The sequence below is a fragment of the Myodes glareolus genome, chromosome 4, assembly GCF_982192425.1.
Source record: "Myodes glareolus chromosome 4, mMyoGla1.1, whole genome shotgun sequence".
NCBI lineage: Eukaryota > Metazoa > Chordata > Mammalia > Rodentia > Cricetidae > Myodes > Myodes glareolus.
This window is the reverse complement of record NC_142029.1, coordinates 104,996,139-105,012,299: the sequence shown is the minus strand read 5'-3', so window position 1 is coordinate 105,012,299 and position 16,161 is coordinate 104,996,139. Positions and strand designations below refer to the sequence as shown.

The 16,161-nt window shown below is 50.0% G+C and overlaps 1 protein-coding gene across 2 annotated transcripts; it reads right to left on the bottom strand.

Annotated features, from left to right (window-relative positions):
- Positions 1 to 3,606: 3,606 nt before the first annotated feature.
- On the bottom strand, positions 3,607 to 15,687 carry Cdc37 (cell division cycle 37, HSP90 cochaperone). Of its 2 annotated transcripts, none has more exons than XM_087905813.1 (8): positions 15,472 to 15,687; positions 9,337 to 9,615; positions 8,840 to 9,095; positions 8,641 to 8,756; positions 8,439 to 8,561; positions 6,786 to 6,968; positions 6,623 to 6,694; positions 3,607 to 4,181 (listed from the first exon to the last, which is right to left on the bottom strand). In XM_087905813.1, exons 1-8 carry the CDS (start codon positions 15,571 to 15,573, stop codon positions 4,026 to 4,028), a joined length of 1,287 nt encoding a protein of 428 aa, XP_087761939.1. In that variant the 5' UTR covers positions 15,574 to 15,687; the 3' UTR covers positions 3,607 to 4,025. The 2 variants fall into 2 exon arrangements, with proteins under 2 accessions (XP_087761939.1, XP_087761940.1); XM_087905814.1 differs by having other exon boundaries at positions 8,840 to 8,948; positions 15,472 to 15,684.
- Between the last annotated feature and the right edge of the window lie 474 nt (positions 15,688 to 16,161).

Below are 16,161 nucleotides of genomic sequence, written 5' to 3'. Positions count from 1 at the left end.
GCCAGCCTAGTCTACAAGAGCTAGTTCCAGGACAGGCACTAAAGCTAGAAAAACCCTGCCTCGAAAAACAAAACAAAGAAACAAACAAACAAAAAATCTCCTGCTGTCTCAGCTTCCCAGATGTGAGTGCCATCTCAATCCTGAGGTTCATTCCACGCAGGACAAATTCTTCTGAGAAGAAAAGGTACCCTAGGCTACTGGAAGGGCCTATGTTTACTCCTCAAGAGGTCTTGTAGAACTTTTGCATCCTAAATCTGGCCTGTCCAGGGATACCCAAGGGGTTTCCCCAACAGGGATTTTCCACACTAACAGGGGACAAACCCAGGCTAGTTAGATAATTTTCAGAAATGGCATGGGGGGGGGGTTTCCCCCTAAGCAGGGCAGGTTTTCAGCGAGGGGCTTCCCTAAAGTTACCACCAGGCCTGGGAAAAGCCAATTTAAGAGATTTAAAACAAAACCCTCTGTCTTCTGAACTGGGGAGGTCAGGGGACACTCAGGCCTCTCTCCTGAGACCTGTGAGGTGACTTGCTGTGAGACTGTCAAACACGGTTTCATGTTGGACGTGAGTGTGAAACCACATTCTCCAGAAAGCGCACAGCAAGCACAGGCAGCAGGGCCGCAAGAGACAGCTCACGTTCCAGCCACTCTGCTCTGTGACCCCCATGCAGCATCTTGACCTTGCTGTGTTCTCCTTCCCATCTCTGTGAAACCAGAGGTATATGTGAAGCACCAACTTAAATTAGTAAACGTGGAGAGCTTGGTGGTCGGCAAAGGGCCTGCTCTGCCCTGCAAGGAGACCCAGCTCAGTCCCCAGGACTTAGTAACTGTAGTACAACCTCAGGGCTAAGGCAGCAGGGACAGGCCACCAGAGGCTCAGTGACCAGTCTCTAGAAGGTGCTGAGATGGCCCAGAGGGTAAAGGCACTTGCCACCAACACCAACATCCTGAGTTCACATGGTGGAAACAAGACAATTCCACACATGTGCGGCCGCATGCATGTTCACAGGCACACACAGTAGATGCCAATAAAACTTTTAGACCTATATTTGTGGAACTATTGTTATGAAAAAAAAACCATAGGTTGAGACAAGATACCTACCCCAAGCTGGTCTTAAATGCTCTCCATGTTCTTGCCGCAGCCCCCCAAGTGTTGGGATTCTAGGCATGAGTCCCCTCACCCAGTTGTGATAGCTCACGGGACTAGGACGGTGATACAATAAAGTAGTCAAAGCAGCTCAACTCATGCTCATCACAGAACCCGCGAGAACGAGGTAGGATTGCCACAAGTCTGAGACTAGTCCGTGTTACAGTGAGTTGGTCTCAAAAAACATCATTGGAGTTGGAGGAATTGCTTAGTGGTTAAGAACACTGATTGCAGCTGGGTGGCGGTGGTGCACACCTTTAATCCCAGAACTTGGGAGGCAAGGGCAGGCGGAGGACAGCCTGGTCTACAGAGACAGTTCCAGGACAGATAGGGCTATAGAGTAACCTCGTCTCAAAAAACCAACACTGATTGCTCTTAACCTGGCTCAATTCCCAGCACCTACATGATGGCTTAGAATCTTTTCTACTTCTAACTTTATATATCTGGGATGTGCTGTCTGCATATACGTCTCTACATGCATTTGGATCCCCTCAGTTTGAACACTGAGGCTGCAGAGCTGTGTGGCTCACTGCTACCCCCTGGTGGAAATTCACTCGGAAAACAGCATTCAGGCTAATTCATCCTTCACTGCTTGGCCTATCTTTGCTGCTGGCCTACTGTGGCTTCAGGCCAGTGCTGTCTGGAGGAGAGTGTGCTAAGTGCTGAAGCTGCCTACAGTCCACAGGATGTGACAGCACCCAGGTTGGTGAGGCTGTCTGGACGGTTAGGTGTTGACAAGCTCAGAGAGGTTCTGGGACATTTCTGTAATGTGGTGGCACTGAGCCTCAACCAGTTAAAATGTTCTAGCTTTTTTTTTCTTTTCCTGATATAGGGTCTTATTGTGCAGCCCTGGCTGGCCTGGAACTCATCATGTAGAACAGGCTTGCCTCAAACTCAGAGATCAGCCAGTTGTTGACTCCCAAGTGCTAGAGTTTAAGGTGTGTGCCACTGCCTGGTGCTGACCTGGGTCTTGGTGTCAAGCAGCTCCCAGAGTGCAATGTACCCTGGAAAGGAGGGTGAAGGGGTCAGACATCTGGAAAGTCATGCCTGTTGCTGATGTCAGCTGAAGCAGCTCACTGTACCCTTTTTTCCTGTTTATTCATTTGTTCATCTATCTTCTGGGTATGTGCACATGTGTGGAGCTCAGAGGACAACTTACAGAGCTGGTTCTCTCCTACCAGGGGAGTCCTGGGAAGGGCCTTCAGCGGCTGGGCCACCTACCCAGCTCACATTAATTTACTGATTGACTTACTCTGACATGCTGTGTGTATTTGTAGGGTCCAGAGGATGCTGAATGCCCTGCTCTGTCATGCTCCTTTTTATTTCCTTAGACAGAGTCTCTCACTAAATCTAAAGTGAGACTAGTAGCCGGCATGCTGCGTCTCAATCCCCAACAGCACCAAGGCGACATAAACGCATATGGTCATATCCAGCATTTTCTAGTGGGTGCTAGTATTTGAACTTTGGTTCTCTCAGGCCTCTGCATCAATAGCCACCTTCCCAGTCAACTGGTCCTCGACCTCGGGTCCTGGGGCTGCAAGTGTGTGCTACACTCAGTTTATGCAGGCTGGGGCTGGAAGTCAGAGCTTCCTGAACCAGGCTCAACTTCCACTGAGACAGGGTCTCACTGGTCAGCCCAGCCTGGCCTTGAACTCAAGACCCTCCTGTTTCATTCTCCTACCTGCCGGATGATAGGTGTACACTATTTTTTGTTTGTTTGTTTTTTAAACAATGCTGGACTGAAAACTACACATTAAACTAAGCTCTCCATAGAACTCCAGCCTGAGTCCCATCATGTTCTTTTCAACAGCAGAAACACTTTCCAAATCCTTGAAACTGCTTCTCCAGTGGGCATGGACAAGGGTCAGGGCTGCAGAGGACACTGGTTCCACCGGAAGAAGCCACGTGGTGGGCTTCCAACACCTGTAACTGCAGTTCCAGGAGACACTCCATGTGCTCACACAACACTCACACACATAAAGTAAAAAATGAAAATTTAAGCCGGACGTGGCTTGTGCTTTTCATCCCACCACTTGAGAGGCAGAGCAGGTGGAATCTCTTTGAGTTTAAGGTCAGCCTGGTCTTTATAGTGTGTTCAAGGACAGTCAAGGTTACGTAAAAAACCTGTCTCAAAAAGATACACGCATGCACACACTCTCACGAGCACACATATGCACATACACAGAAACATACAAATCAATATTTAGAATAAGAAGCTACCCAAGCAGAGGCAAAGGCTACGTATTTTTCATGTAGCCCAGGCTGCCCTCAAACTTGGGCCTTTTGCCTCCATGGAATGCTTGCTAGGTGAAGAGAGGAGGAAGAGAGAGGAAAAGAGGAAGGACAGGCTGAAAAAGACAAGGAGCTGGAAGGACACTGAGGGCCGAGAGCACAGCTGTCAGGACTCTGGTCCTCCCCATCTAGGTTCACCCTCTGCCTCAAACAGCATTGAGCCATTGGCATCCAGCACCTGGAACTGTTTATTAGACATTGTTGCCAGTTGCAGGATAGAAAGCTAGACAGAAGAAAAACAGTGACCACAGATCCATAGGGACAGACCCTGCCCATCTGGGGACACGTGTATACTCAACCCAGTGGACCAATCTGGCAACTGTTGCCCCTCCCCAGACCCCCAGGACTTTGGCATAATGCTGATGGGGGGGAGGGGCTGCAGACAGTAGAGCCCCTCAACCCGAAGCAGGAAGTCTGATGAGTGCTGGGGAACAGGCTGGAGGAGAGGGGACATGGGGCACGCCAGGGTTGGGATATGAGGGGCAGCAGAAGTGAAGGAAGTCAGGAGCTAGGAACATGGTGTCTGGGTTTCCTTTTCTGGAGAAGGGCCCACAGAGGCCTGCAGGCCAGTGGCAGTGGCTGGGGCAGGTCACGCACTGATGTCTTTCTCGTTGCCCGCTTTGGGGACGGCTTCCAGCAATGGGTCCCCGGGGCCCGCCTCCTCCCCCTCCTTGGCCTCACCAGACTTGGAGTTGGGGACCCAGAGGCCAGAATCGATGCAACGTTGCATGTGATACTTGGCATCCTGTGGAGATAAAGCACAAACAGGTGAGGCTATGCCAGCATCATGGTAGCCCCACTGTCTCTGGCACCTTCTTCCAAGGTTGCTCAGCACCTACTCTACCCAGAATTGTCTAAAACAACAGAAAGGGCTGGTACTGTGGCTCAGCTGGTAGATCACTTGTGTTCCTGAGGCTCTGGGTTCCATTCCAGCACCACGTAAGACCAGATATGATGCACTTGTGATCCATCACTTAGGAAAGGGAGGCAGCAAGGTCATCTAGTTACATAGCATATCTGAGGTCAGCTTGGGCTACATGAGAGCCTGTCTCAAAAAATAAACACATGCACACAAAAAGGAGTAGGGGTTAGCTACTGAGTAGGTGGCTCTGCAGTTAAGAATGCTTTCCCTCAAATCATTAGGACCAGAGATCAGATCTTAGCACCAAAGTAACAAGTGAGGTTTCCTGAGCACTCAGAAAACAGAGGCAGATGTGTGCATTTGAGGCTAGTCTGGCCTAGATTTTAAGTGCACACTAAGCTGACCAATGCTGCAACCCATTCGCTGTGAAGCACAGCTATAAACAGAAAGGTATCCAGAAGCTGGAAACAGTCAAGATGGGACCATGTCTCAGCAAACATTATCTATGGTGCTAGGCATAGAGTCCAGGGCTGCACAGAAGCTTTCTAAGTGTCTACCACTGAGCCACAGATTTGTCAAAAAATTAGTCTTTACACTTCTTTGTCTGTGCAAGCATGTAGAGGTCAGAGAGAACTTGTGGGAGTCAGTTCTCTCCTCCACCATGTAGGTCCCTAAGATGGAATGTGGCTACCAGGCTTGGGGGTAGGCACCTTCTTCTGCTGGGTATCTTGTGGCCTTCACTTGCTTACTGAGGCAGGGAATCAGAATGGAGCCCACACTGGTCTCAGCTCACAAGCCTCCTCCCACAGCTTGAAAAGCATATCAGAACACCTGTCTTCTAATGAACTACGTTTCTCTTTCAAACAATTTTATGTGTATGGGTGTTTTGCTCATATCTCTGTCTGTGCACCAGCTGCATGCCTGGTGTCCACAGAGACCAGAAGAGGGCACGGGATGCCCTGGGACTGGAGCTACAGGTTGTTGTGAACTGCCATGGGGGTGACAGGAATTGAACCTGGGTCTTCTAGAAGAGCAGTCAGAGCTTTTAATGACCAAACCATCCCTATAGTCCTTCTCTTTTGGTTTTAGTGACTGTCCTTAATGTATCCCAGGCCTCACTATGTTAGCAGACTTCATTCCCAATCGTCCTGAGTGCTGGGACTGCAGGTATGTACTGCAGTGCTAGGGACAGAACCCAGGGCATCCTGCATGCCAGACAAGTGTTCTGCAACTGAACTGTAGCCCAGTCCTGGCCACCAAACTTTTCCTCTTTGTTTTTTCGAGACAGGGTTTCTCTGTATAGTCCTGACTATCTTGGAATACGCTCTGTAGACCAGGCTGGCCTCACACTCAAAAGACCCGCCTATCTCTGCTTCCCACCACTCCTGGAGTAAATAGTTTTGATTCTGTCATATAGTGTTGGTCATAAGTGACTCTGAGGTTGTAGAACAAAAAAATCAATTGTAAATGATGCATAAAGTAGCATGGGGGCAGCGTTTCAATTACATTTGCTCTACAAACCTAACTGGCAAGTCTTCCACTGGAGTTTGAAAACTCTGTTCTACATATGCATTCCCACGGAAGCTTCTAGAATCCCTAGTACTGGTCTTGTGTGTAGAATGTTTACACAGATAAGAAAATTAAGGTAGCTAAATTAGAAGCCAGCTGACAGAACTGGCAACAAACCAAGTTGTTAAAATTCAAACCTGATTTGGATATCTGGCTCAGTGGTAGAACCCCTGCCTAGAATCCCCCAGTGAGGGGCTGGGATGTGACTCAGTGGTAGAGCTCCTGCCTAGAATCCCCCAGTGAGGGGCTGGGGTGTGGCTCAGAAGCAAACTGAGTGTGTGGGAAGCATTGGATTACATTATCAAGAGTCACTGAAAAGAAAGAATAAAAGAAAAAAGCTCAACATTCCCTACTGATGACGAGTGTATAGCAGGTACTCAACAAATCGTGCCTGTCAGGAGTGCGGGGCCTCTCCTATCTTAAGAGAAGCCCAGGAGGACACTATCTTTCGTTTTCTTGCATGGCTGGGATGAAAACAGAGCCCCAGATGTAGGAGGCAAGGACTCTACTCCTGAACTACACCCCCCTCCTTCTATTGTCACTGAGATAAGGTTTCACTGAGCTGCTCTGGCTCATTTTGGACTCATCCTGTCTAATCTTGGCCTTGAACTTACAACCCTGCTCTTAGCCTCTTGGGATGACAGGACTGCACCCCTAGGCCCAGCCAAGAGGGCTACTCCTTTCCATCTTCTGCAGAATCTTGGGAACCAGGTCTAGAACACAAGCAGTCTTCAGGACCACTTATGGGAACTCACAGTAGGATCCATCTTGCTGATGGCGTCTTGCAGCATCTGCACGTCCTTCACATCAAAGCATTTCTGCAGCTCCTGGGGTACAGAGGGGCAGAGTGAGGTATGGGGGAAGGGACGGAAATGCTCACAGATCACTCCCCTCCTCCCGAGCCTTGGAGAGTCGCACCTCGGGCAGGGACTCGTAGACCTCCACGGGGTCCAGGCCACCAGGGCCCAGTCTCTTCTTGCGCTCCTCCTCCTCATATTCCTTCATGGCCTTCTCTATACGCAGCTTGGCGCGGCCCCGAACACGCTCCTTAAAGGCCTCCAGTTCATACTTGAAGCCCTCCATGTACTGGTGGTCGGCAGTCTGTGGAAACAGGTGGGTGCTGTTCACTGGACAGCTGACACCCAGGTGTTTGGGGGTGAGGTCTGTCTGCAGCTCTTGAAAGCCTTCTGTGGCTCCCTGAGGCTTTTCCTGAACTGCCCATGGCACCTCAAGGTTTTACCTTGCTCTCCTGTACTGAGAGTCCCTTCCTTCTACCTTGTGGCCCATCTCCTGATGGCCAGCTGCGTGGCCAGCCAAACAGCGCAGGCCTGGTACCACACCCACAGGTGTCCTCCAGCAAGGTCTTATAGGCACCGCAGTTCTGGATTATTCTACCCTGCCCTGCTCTCAAGATTCCCTAATTTTTCAGAGGACCATGTTCAGTTCCCAGCATCCACATGACAGCTTAGGAACACTAGTGATTCCAGCTCCAGGGATCCAGCACCCTTTTCTAGCTTCTGAAGATACCTGAATGCATACAAACTCGTTCAGGCATGCACTGTCAACAAGAAATAAAGGAATAGCCGGGCGGTGGTGGCGCGCGCCTTTAATTCCAGCACTTGGGAGGCAGAGGCAGGTGGATCTCTGTGAGTTCGAGGCCAGCCTGGTCTAAAAGAGCTAGTTCCAGGACAGGCTACAAAGCTACAGAGAGAAACCCTGTCTTGAAAAACAAAAAAACAAAACAAAACAAAACAAAAAAAAGAAAGGAATAAATATATAAGTAAATAAGAACAAATCTTTAAACAGGGTCAGCAAGGTAAGGTTCAGTGGGTAAGAGTATTTGCCATGCAAGACCAACAGCGTGTTTGAGCATGGGAACCCACATAAAGGTGGAAGGAGAGAATCAACTCACACAAAGCTGTCTTCCTATCACATGGGTCCACACACACATCATAAATACACACCATACAGACACATCTACATACATACATACACACCACACACACACACACACACACACACACACACACACCATACACATACACAATCTTAAAAATTAAAAAAGAGGGGGCTGGAGAGATGGCTCAGAGGTTAAGAGCACTGCCTGTTCTTCCAAAGGTCCTGAGTTCAATTCCCAGCAACCACATGGTGGCTCACAACCATCTGTAATGAGGTCTGGTGCCCTCTTCTGGCCTGCAGGCATACAAGCAGACAGAATACTGTATACATAATAAATAAATAAATAAATATTTAAAAAAAAATTTAAAAAGAGCCAGGTGAAAGCCGGGCTGTGGCGACGCACGCCTTTAATCTCTGCACTCGTATTTTTGTGAGTTCGAGGCCAGAGGTCTACAGAGTGAGTTCTAGGACAGGCTCCAAAGCTACAAGAAACCCTGTCTTGAAAAAAAAAAAAAGAAAGAAAAGAAAAGAAAAGAAAAGAAAAGAAAAGAAATGAATATGATGACCATATTCAGTCACTGTATTCCCCACACCACCCTGAGCCTTTCTGATAAAAGATCCGACCCCAGGTCCCTAGTCAGTGTGTACACTTGGTAGTACGGGAGCCCATACCTTGATCTTTGTGAAGAACTGCCGGAAGCAGGCGCGAGGGTCGACTTTCAGACTCTTGGCTAACTCCAGGATAAACTGCATCACCATGGTCTGGTGAGCCACCTGCTCCATCAGTGCACACTTCTGCCAGGACAGAGAGGTAGGGTGTCACCAGGCAGCAGTGTCTGGGACTCTTTCTGAAGCTGGGTCAGGTTTTACGTACCTCCTCCACTTCCAGGTCGATGCACCAGATAACCAGGTAGTTGGCTGTCTCCTCACACACCAGGTGGACGTTGTCCGACAGGTACTTCTGGCTATCATCCCAGCGGTGGAGCATGCCTGCAGGGAAGGATGTTGCAGAAGCCACTGGAAGCCCTTCTGCGGTCTTGACTCCCAGCTGGAAGCCCTGAGCAGGAACTTACCAAAATGTTTGATTTGTTTCTCGTACTTTTCAACAAAGGTCTTGTGTTTCTGCTCTCTCGCCTCCTCTGAGTCTTCCTCTGCCTTCTCAGGCTTGGTATTGACCATGCTCTGTGACAGGGCGAGAGGGCAAGTGGGCTGGGGCAAGGCAGGGGTGCGCCTGGGGTGCGGGGGCCGTGGCCGCCGCGCCCATCCTGTCCACATCGGAGGCGGTGGTGTCGCTAAGTGCATCAAGGTGGCAGAGGCGTGGCCGCGGGCCTTCGGGCAGATCAGAGGGTATGGGTGGGCTTCACTGGGCTCCACCAGCCAATCCCAAGCTCAACCTGCCTCCCTTGTGGCTTTGCCTGACTCTCACTGTCACAATTCTTCTAATTTACAGGGATGGGGAGATGGGGGGACCTGGGGCCTTCACAGTTCACAGATAGGTCTAGCCCCCACCATCAAACCATGCTCAACCCCAGTCTGACCACACTCCGCAGTGTTCTTGCCCGTGTCCCACCTTGCTGAAGCCATCTTTGCTGAGAGTGTCCACGTTCCAGGGCATGCTCTTCTCCTTCTTGCGCATGTCCTCCAGCTTCTGCTCCCAGCTTCGCTCCTCCTTGCGCAGCTGCTGTGCCTCAGCTCGCAGACGCTCAAGCTCCACTTGGCCACTGCCCTCTGCCACTTCCAGCTCCCTCAGCTTGCGCTGGCACTCAGCTACCTTGCGTTTGCATTCACGGCAGCCCCGGTCCAGCTCCTCCTTCTCTTTCTGAAACTGCTCCATGCGCTCCACTCGGGCCTGCAGGCAGGGACACGCAGTGGTCACTTAGAAAGAAAAACTTTGGGAGCCAGGCATGGTGGCGGTCACCTTTAGTCCCAGCACTTGGGAGGCAGAGGCAGGTGGATCTCTGAGTTCTACAAAGAGAGTTCCACGACAGTCTAAGTTACACAGAGAAAACCCCTGTTCAAAACAAACAAATAAACCAAAGTGAGAAAGAAAGAGAGAGAAAACAAAAGAACACCTTTATCCCCTGACCCCTGTCAACCCTGGGGTTTCAATCTCTGCACTGGACACAACCCCAGGATATGTATGCACCAAAGTCTAAGCTATGGCCTCCCAACTTCCACCCTGCGCACCATGGAGGACCAGACACACCCTAGTCAGGGATATAGCCCTATGCGCTACCTGCTGGTGCCCTGATGCCACAGTTTTAGTTTTTCGTCTCACCAGTATCAACTTTTCTACATAGTTGAGAATATAAACTCCTAATCCTCCTGCCTCTCCAGTGCAGGTGCAGGGTAGAGCAACAGGAACTGGTCATGATAGGGGAGTAACTCAGCAGTAGAGGCCTTGCTCAGCATTTTAATTTGAAAAAATAGGTTTAATCAATTTATTTATTTGTTTATTTGTGTGTGTGTGTGTGTGTGTGTGTGTGTGAGCTCGCACACAAAGAGAAAATGTAAAGGTTCCACCGTGTGGGTGCCAGGGATTGAACTCAGGTTGTCAGGCATGGTAGCAAGTGCCTTCACCCACTGAGCCATCTTGCTTTGTTGTTAGCCCTTGCTTACCATCTTAGATATCTCGGGGGCTGGAGAGATGGCTCAGAGATGGCTGTTCTTCTAGAGGTCCTGAGTTCAACTCCCAGATTCCCAGCAACCACACAGCAGCTCACAGCCCTCTATAGTGAGACTTGATGCCCTCTTCTGGCATTCAAGCAGACAGAATATATATACTGTATATATAACAAGTAAACAAATCTTTTTAAAAAGACATCTTGGGGGCTGGAGAGATGGCTCAGAGGTTAAGAGCACTGACTGTTCTTCTAGTTCTTCTAGAGGTCCTGAGTTCAATTCCCAGCAACTACATGGTGACTCACAACCATCTGTAATGAAATCTGGTGCCCTCTTCTGGCCTGTAGGCACACATGCAGACAGAATACTGTAAACAAAATAAATAAATAAATCTTAAAAAAAAAAAAAAAGTATCTTGAACTGCACCAGCACCATAAACAAAACCAAAGAAAAACCCAAGTGGCCATCGTGGAGTGCTCTGGTGACCAAGCACTCTGGGAGTTGAAGTAGAAGACTGAGCACCTACCAAACCAGCCTAAGCAACTCAGGATCACCTGTCTTGAAATAAAAGTTAAGGCCAGGTATGGTAGCAAAGGCCTTTAATCCCAGCAATGGGCAGATGGAGGCAGGTGGATCTCAATAGGAAGTTGGAGACAATACAGGAGACGGCGACAGTGAGAGCGTTAGCAGGGAGACAGTTCCCAGGGAAGAACACTGTGCAAGGGTAAGCCCAAGTTCAGGTCCCCAGCATTCAAGAAAAAATTGTGCTGCCTGTAACCTCACCACTGTAGGGAGCAAAGACAGGAGGATGGCTGGGACTTGTTGGCCCCAGCCTAGCTCCAGGTTTAGTGAGTGACCCTGTCTCAAGGGAATAAGGCATAGATGTCAGGGGCAAGACTCTGACATCCTCCTCTGTCCTCCGCATGTGAGCCCACACTCACATTCACACACGACAACAAAAATCCCCTTCTATGGCAGCCCTGGCCTGTGTCATGTTCTCCTAGGGCTCGAAGGTAAGCGCCTCACTAGCCCCACACAGCGGCAGGAAGCTGCCAGGCTGCTGGCATTCTGGAGGGTAGCCACTATTCTCCCTAGTGTCCTCTGAGTAGCTGCCAGGAAGGCTGAAGCTAAAAAAAAGGTGGTGTGTGTGTGTGTGTGTGATGTTGGTAATAGCAGTCACCTGCCCGACCAGGCTTACACCTTCCACATGGCAAGGGCAGCAGCAGGCTGACCCAGGCACAAGTAACAGGGTGGTGAGAGTGTCCCTTACAGAAGGGACACTGACAGTCTCAGAATTTTGACACCATGTAGCTCACTGGAAGGAGTCAGAAGAAACTCCACATGGCACATGTCTGGCCACAGAGCCTAGGAAGTGGGGCTGGGAACGCACTTGCCCCTTTCTCAAACCTCCACATCTTTTTTTCTGGTGGTAGCTCTACCAGGGCCTGCACCCAGTACCCCACAACTGCGCCACAAGCGGCCTGCTACCAAGCTGCACACGGCCTTTCTGTATTTCATAGTCTGACATGGTTGTCTCCTTACATTGCTGACACTGGCCCAGACCTCACTCTACATTTTTGAGGATGGTCTTGAATTTGTGATCTGCCTCAGTTTCCTCAGTAGCTGGAAAAATAGGCCTACATCACTGGACCAAGTTGAGATTTTTAAAATTTCACTTTTGAGTTCACTGTGTACGGTGCAGGAACAGATGTGTGCACAGTGTGTGTGTGGAGTGTGGAGGTCGGAGGACAATTCCAGGTGTCAACTCTCTACCACGTGAACAGCGAGGATCAAACTCGGGTCATTAGTGCCTTTACCCACTGAGCTATCTTGCTGGGCCCTTACCATTCAGTTTTAGACAGGGGCTCATGTAGCCCAGGCTGGCCTCCATTTGCTATGTGGCCACAGATAGCTTTGAATGACAGCCATGCACCTATCATATCTGGCTTCGAATATGTTTGGAAACTGCAAGGCACACCTAAAAAGTGATGACAGTAACTATTACTCCACAAGACACACCTCAACAGTGATGACAGGAATACTAACCCAAGGGAAACCTTGTTAAATACTAGGAAACTTACACCAACCCCCTGGGTCACAAGAATCCTACCCACATTCTCAGACTGAGGCACTGAACAGTCGAACAGAGCCTGCAAGACACAGCACATCAGGACCACAGACTGGGAATGCAACCTGTCGGGCTTCTCGGCTCAGAGCTTATGAATCCAGCCCCATCACAGATGGATGCAGGAATAGCCTGTCCTCTCCCATGTGCGGGGGCAGAAGACCCCACTTCTCTCCTCGGGATTACAGTCAAAGCAGTAAGACAGGAAGCAGGCTCTGGACTAGTCAAAGGGAGGCCTCCCTCCTACCCAGCAGCCCCCAACTGTTTTCCACACTGTCGGAAAATGAACCTCTTCATACGTCAGAAATAGGTGCTCCCGAGGGGGGTCTTCAGTGCTTCCTCACACAATGCTACGAGAGCATGGATGCTGTGCTGGCACCCAATGCCATGCACTAGCAGCCTACATGGAAACTGGAAGGGATACATGTGCACGTGGGGTGGAGAAATTTGGGGAAGATGGGAAAGGACCGTCTAAGAGCTTCTAGATAAATGAGCAGGAGCTACCTTCAGGAAGGTGGGGTGCAAAATCCTAACTGGAAAGGACCTGCCCCCAGCTTGAGAGAATAACAAGCTAAGGAGCCAGTGAGAGCACACAGTAGGTAAAGGCCTGCATTTGATCCCCAGAACCCATATGGAGGAAGTTACCCTCTGATCTCCAGAAGAGTATCAGGGCATACACATGTACATCTGCACAGACATACACAAATGAATAAAGTGTAATTTAAACACAGAGTATATTGCCGGGTGGTGGTGGCACACGCCTTTAATTCCAGCACTCGGGAGGCAGAGGCAGGCAGATCTCTGTGAGTTTGAGGCCAGCCTAGTCTACAGGAGTTAGTTCCAGGACAGGCTCCAAAGTTACAGAGAAACCCTGTCGTGAAAAAACCAAACCAAACCAACCAACCAAACAAACAAACAAAACCCAACAAAAACAAAACACAGAGTATAACACACACAGGTATGCAGACATAGATGCTTTGATTTGGGAGGGTAGGTTAGATCATCTCTTTATGGTGTGCTAGGGATGGGATCCAGGACCTCCTGCATGCTTGGCAAGTGCTGTCACTAAACCACACCTCAGACCACCCTTAGGTCTCGGTAGCACACCACTGTCCTGTGGGCAATGCTGGGCAGAAAGGAGAGGAGTGGAACACGGCTCAAACACACTTGGGATTCTAAGGTCTGAATCTGGGGGAATCTGTTCTGGACAGATTTTTTAAAAAAATGTTTATAATCTTAATTTTATTTGCTTGGTTACTGACAGGATTCCATATAGCCCACGTCAGCCTCAAACTTACTATGTGGCTGAAGGCTTTGAACTTCTGATCATCCTGCTTCCATCTCCCCAGTGCTGGGCTACAGGGCTGTCCTATCATGGCAAGCTTTTAAGTAGTACTGGGGCAGAGAGCAAGGCAATGACACACAACTGAGCGTCAGCCTACTTGGTTTTTGAGACAGTGTCTCATGTAGTCCAGGCTAGCCTAGAATTTGACACGTAGGAAGAACTGACTAAATTCCTCATCCTTCTACCTCCATCTCCTAAGACCTGTATTTACAGGTGTGTGCCACCATGCTCAGCAAGTAAAGTGACACTGGTATAAGATACAGGAGGTCCCCCATTAAGTTGGGTGATCTGAACCCCGGAGAGAAGCCAATGAGGTTGGAGGGGACAGTTTGAGTTTGGGGTTCTGAGTTTGGTGAATTTCTTTCTATCTTTTTTTTTTTGATTGTTTGTTTTTGGAGATAGAGTTTCTCTGTGTAGCCTTGGCTGTCCTGGAACTCACTTTGTAGATTGGGCTGGCCTCGAACTAGCAGGCCTCACTCTGTCTCCTGAGTGCTGCCCAGCTCCCAGTTTGATGAGTTTTCAGTGATGACCGAACTTCATACAGAAGCCTGGGTGGACACGATGGGGGTCTAGTTACTATAAAAGAGCAGAGGATGTGGCTGGAAGTTGAGTGGGTGGGGTTTCCTGGAACAATGAGAAATAAGAGTCTACAGGAGGTGAGAGTAAGGAAAGCCACTGGAATTGGATGATGGGCAGGAGTGGAGCTGGAAATCAAATGAAGAGAAGGGGGCTCCAACAGTTAAGTCCTAGGTATGACCGAAGTCCCTAGTGAGGCTCTGGTCTATACTCAAGGGAAAGGGGTCCTGGGTAGCGGAATCCCGGTTGAAAGATTGAAATCGGGAGATTAAGGATAGGATGCAACCCTCATTCAGTCTGGGGGGTCGAGGGTGTCTCTGGACATTTCCTTCATGGAAATTCATGCTTAAGATCCTGGAAGTAGACGCCACAATCAAATCAAAAGTATTGTGCATCCATATTCTAGGGGGTGAGGAGAGGCAGAAGGGAGATGCTCAGCTAGGATAAGGGAGAACCTAACAGAACTTGAGGTCTGGACTCCAAGAAAGAATTCTGAGGCGAGGCCTACCTTCTGCCAATTGTTCTTTAATCTACAAACGCAGGCTGTGCCGCACGCACACGAGACACACAGCACAATAAGTAAACTAACAAACAAATGTACAAATAAACTAAAAGAAACAGCAGAGGCGGGTGGTAGGTATATTCCTGTAGTCCTGGAGTGGAATTTAAAGGTTCAGCCCCACACGACCCCACACGACCCCACACGATAGTGCATGTCTTTAATCCCAGCACTGGGGAGGCAGAGGCAGGCGGATCTCTGTGAGTTAGTTGCCAGCCTGTTCTACACAGCAAGCTCCAGGCCAGGCATGGCTATAGTGAGATCCTGTTTCAAATTAAGAGAGAGAGAGAGAGACAGAGACAGAGACAGAGAGACAGAGACAGAGACAGACACCAGATTGTGGAACAAGAGGCTCCAGATGTCAATAATTGAGGTTCCCCCACCCCTGCCAGGGCCAGGGCGGCCAGGGTAAGAGGTCAGAACTCTAGAGCGGGGGTCCCGGGAGTGGGGGGAAGGGGAAGAGCGCGCACAGCCCCACCTGGTGCCGCCAGCGGAAGAGGCTGGCCGTGTCGATGTTGGGGTGCGTCTCGTCCTCATCGTCCGACACCTCGATGTGATCCCAAACGCTGTAGTCCACCATCTTCGCCTCGGAGGCCCGGATCGACTCCCGGCTCTACACAAGGCCGGGCGCTGAACAGGGACCCACAAGGGATAGAGAGTCCGCTCGCGGAGCCCCGCCCCTTCCGCTTCCGGACCAGTACACTGCGCATGACAGCCCCTCCCCAGCATCCGTGCGTGACATCACGTCCTTAGCAACGGGAGTCGGCGGCACTGACAACCAGCGGTGATTCTTAAAGGGCCAGGCTCACGTGGTGAGGCCTTCTGGGAGTTCCCGCCGAAACCCAACTGAGCTCACTTGGGAACAAAAAAGAGTGGCAAAAGCAGTTCTAGGCCAGCCTGATCTACATAGTTCCATGCCAGCCAGGGCTACACAATAAAATTGTGTCTCAAAAAAATCAAAATTGAGGCTTCAGGGGTGGCTCAGTGGCTAAGAGTACTGGCCGCTCTCCCAGGGGACCCGGATTTTGTTCCCAACACCCACATGGTTGCTCACACCATCTGTAACTCCTGCCTCAGGGGATCTTACGCCCCCTCCTCCCCCCTCCGCCTCTGCCTACACTAGGTATGCATGTGGTGCGCAGACATACTCGCAGGCAAAACAGCAATA

Coding starts and splice junctions, on each gene's coding strand:
- Cdc37 (XM_087905813.1), bottom strand. CDS start 15,573: ATGGTGGACTACAGCGTTTGGGATCACATCGAGGTGTCGGACGATGAG. Junction 9,096..9,336: donor GCAAAGATGGCTTCAGCAAG/GTGGGACACGGG, acceptor ATCTGCCCGAAG/GCCCGCGGCCACGCCTCTGC. Junction 8,562..8,640: donor TCGACCTGGAAGTGGAGGAG/GTACGTAAAACC, acceptor CTGTCCTGGCAG/AAGTGTGCACTGATGGAGCA.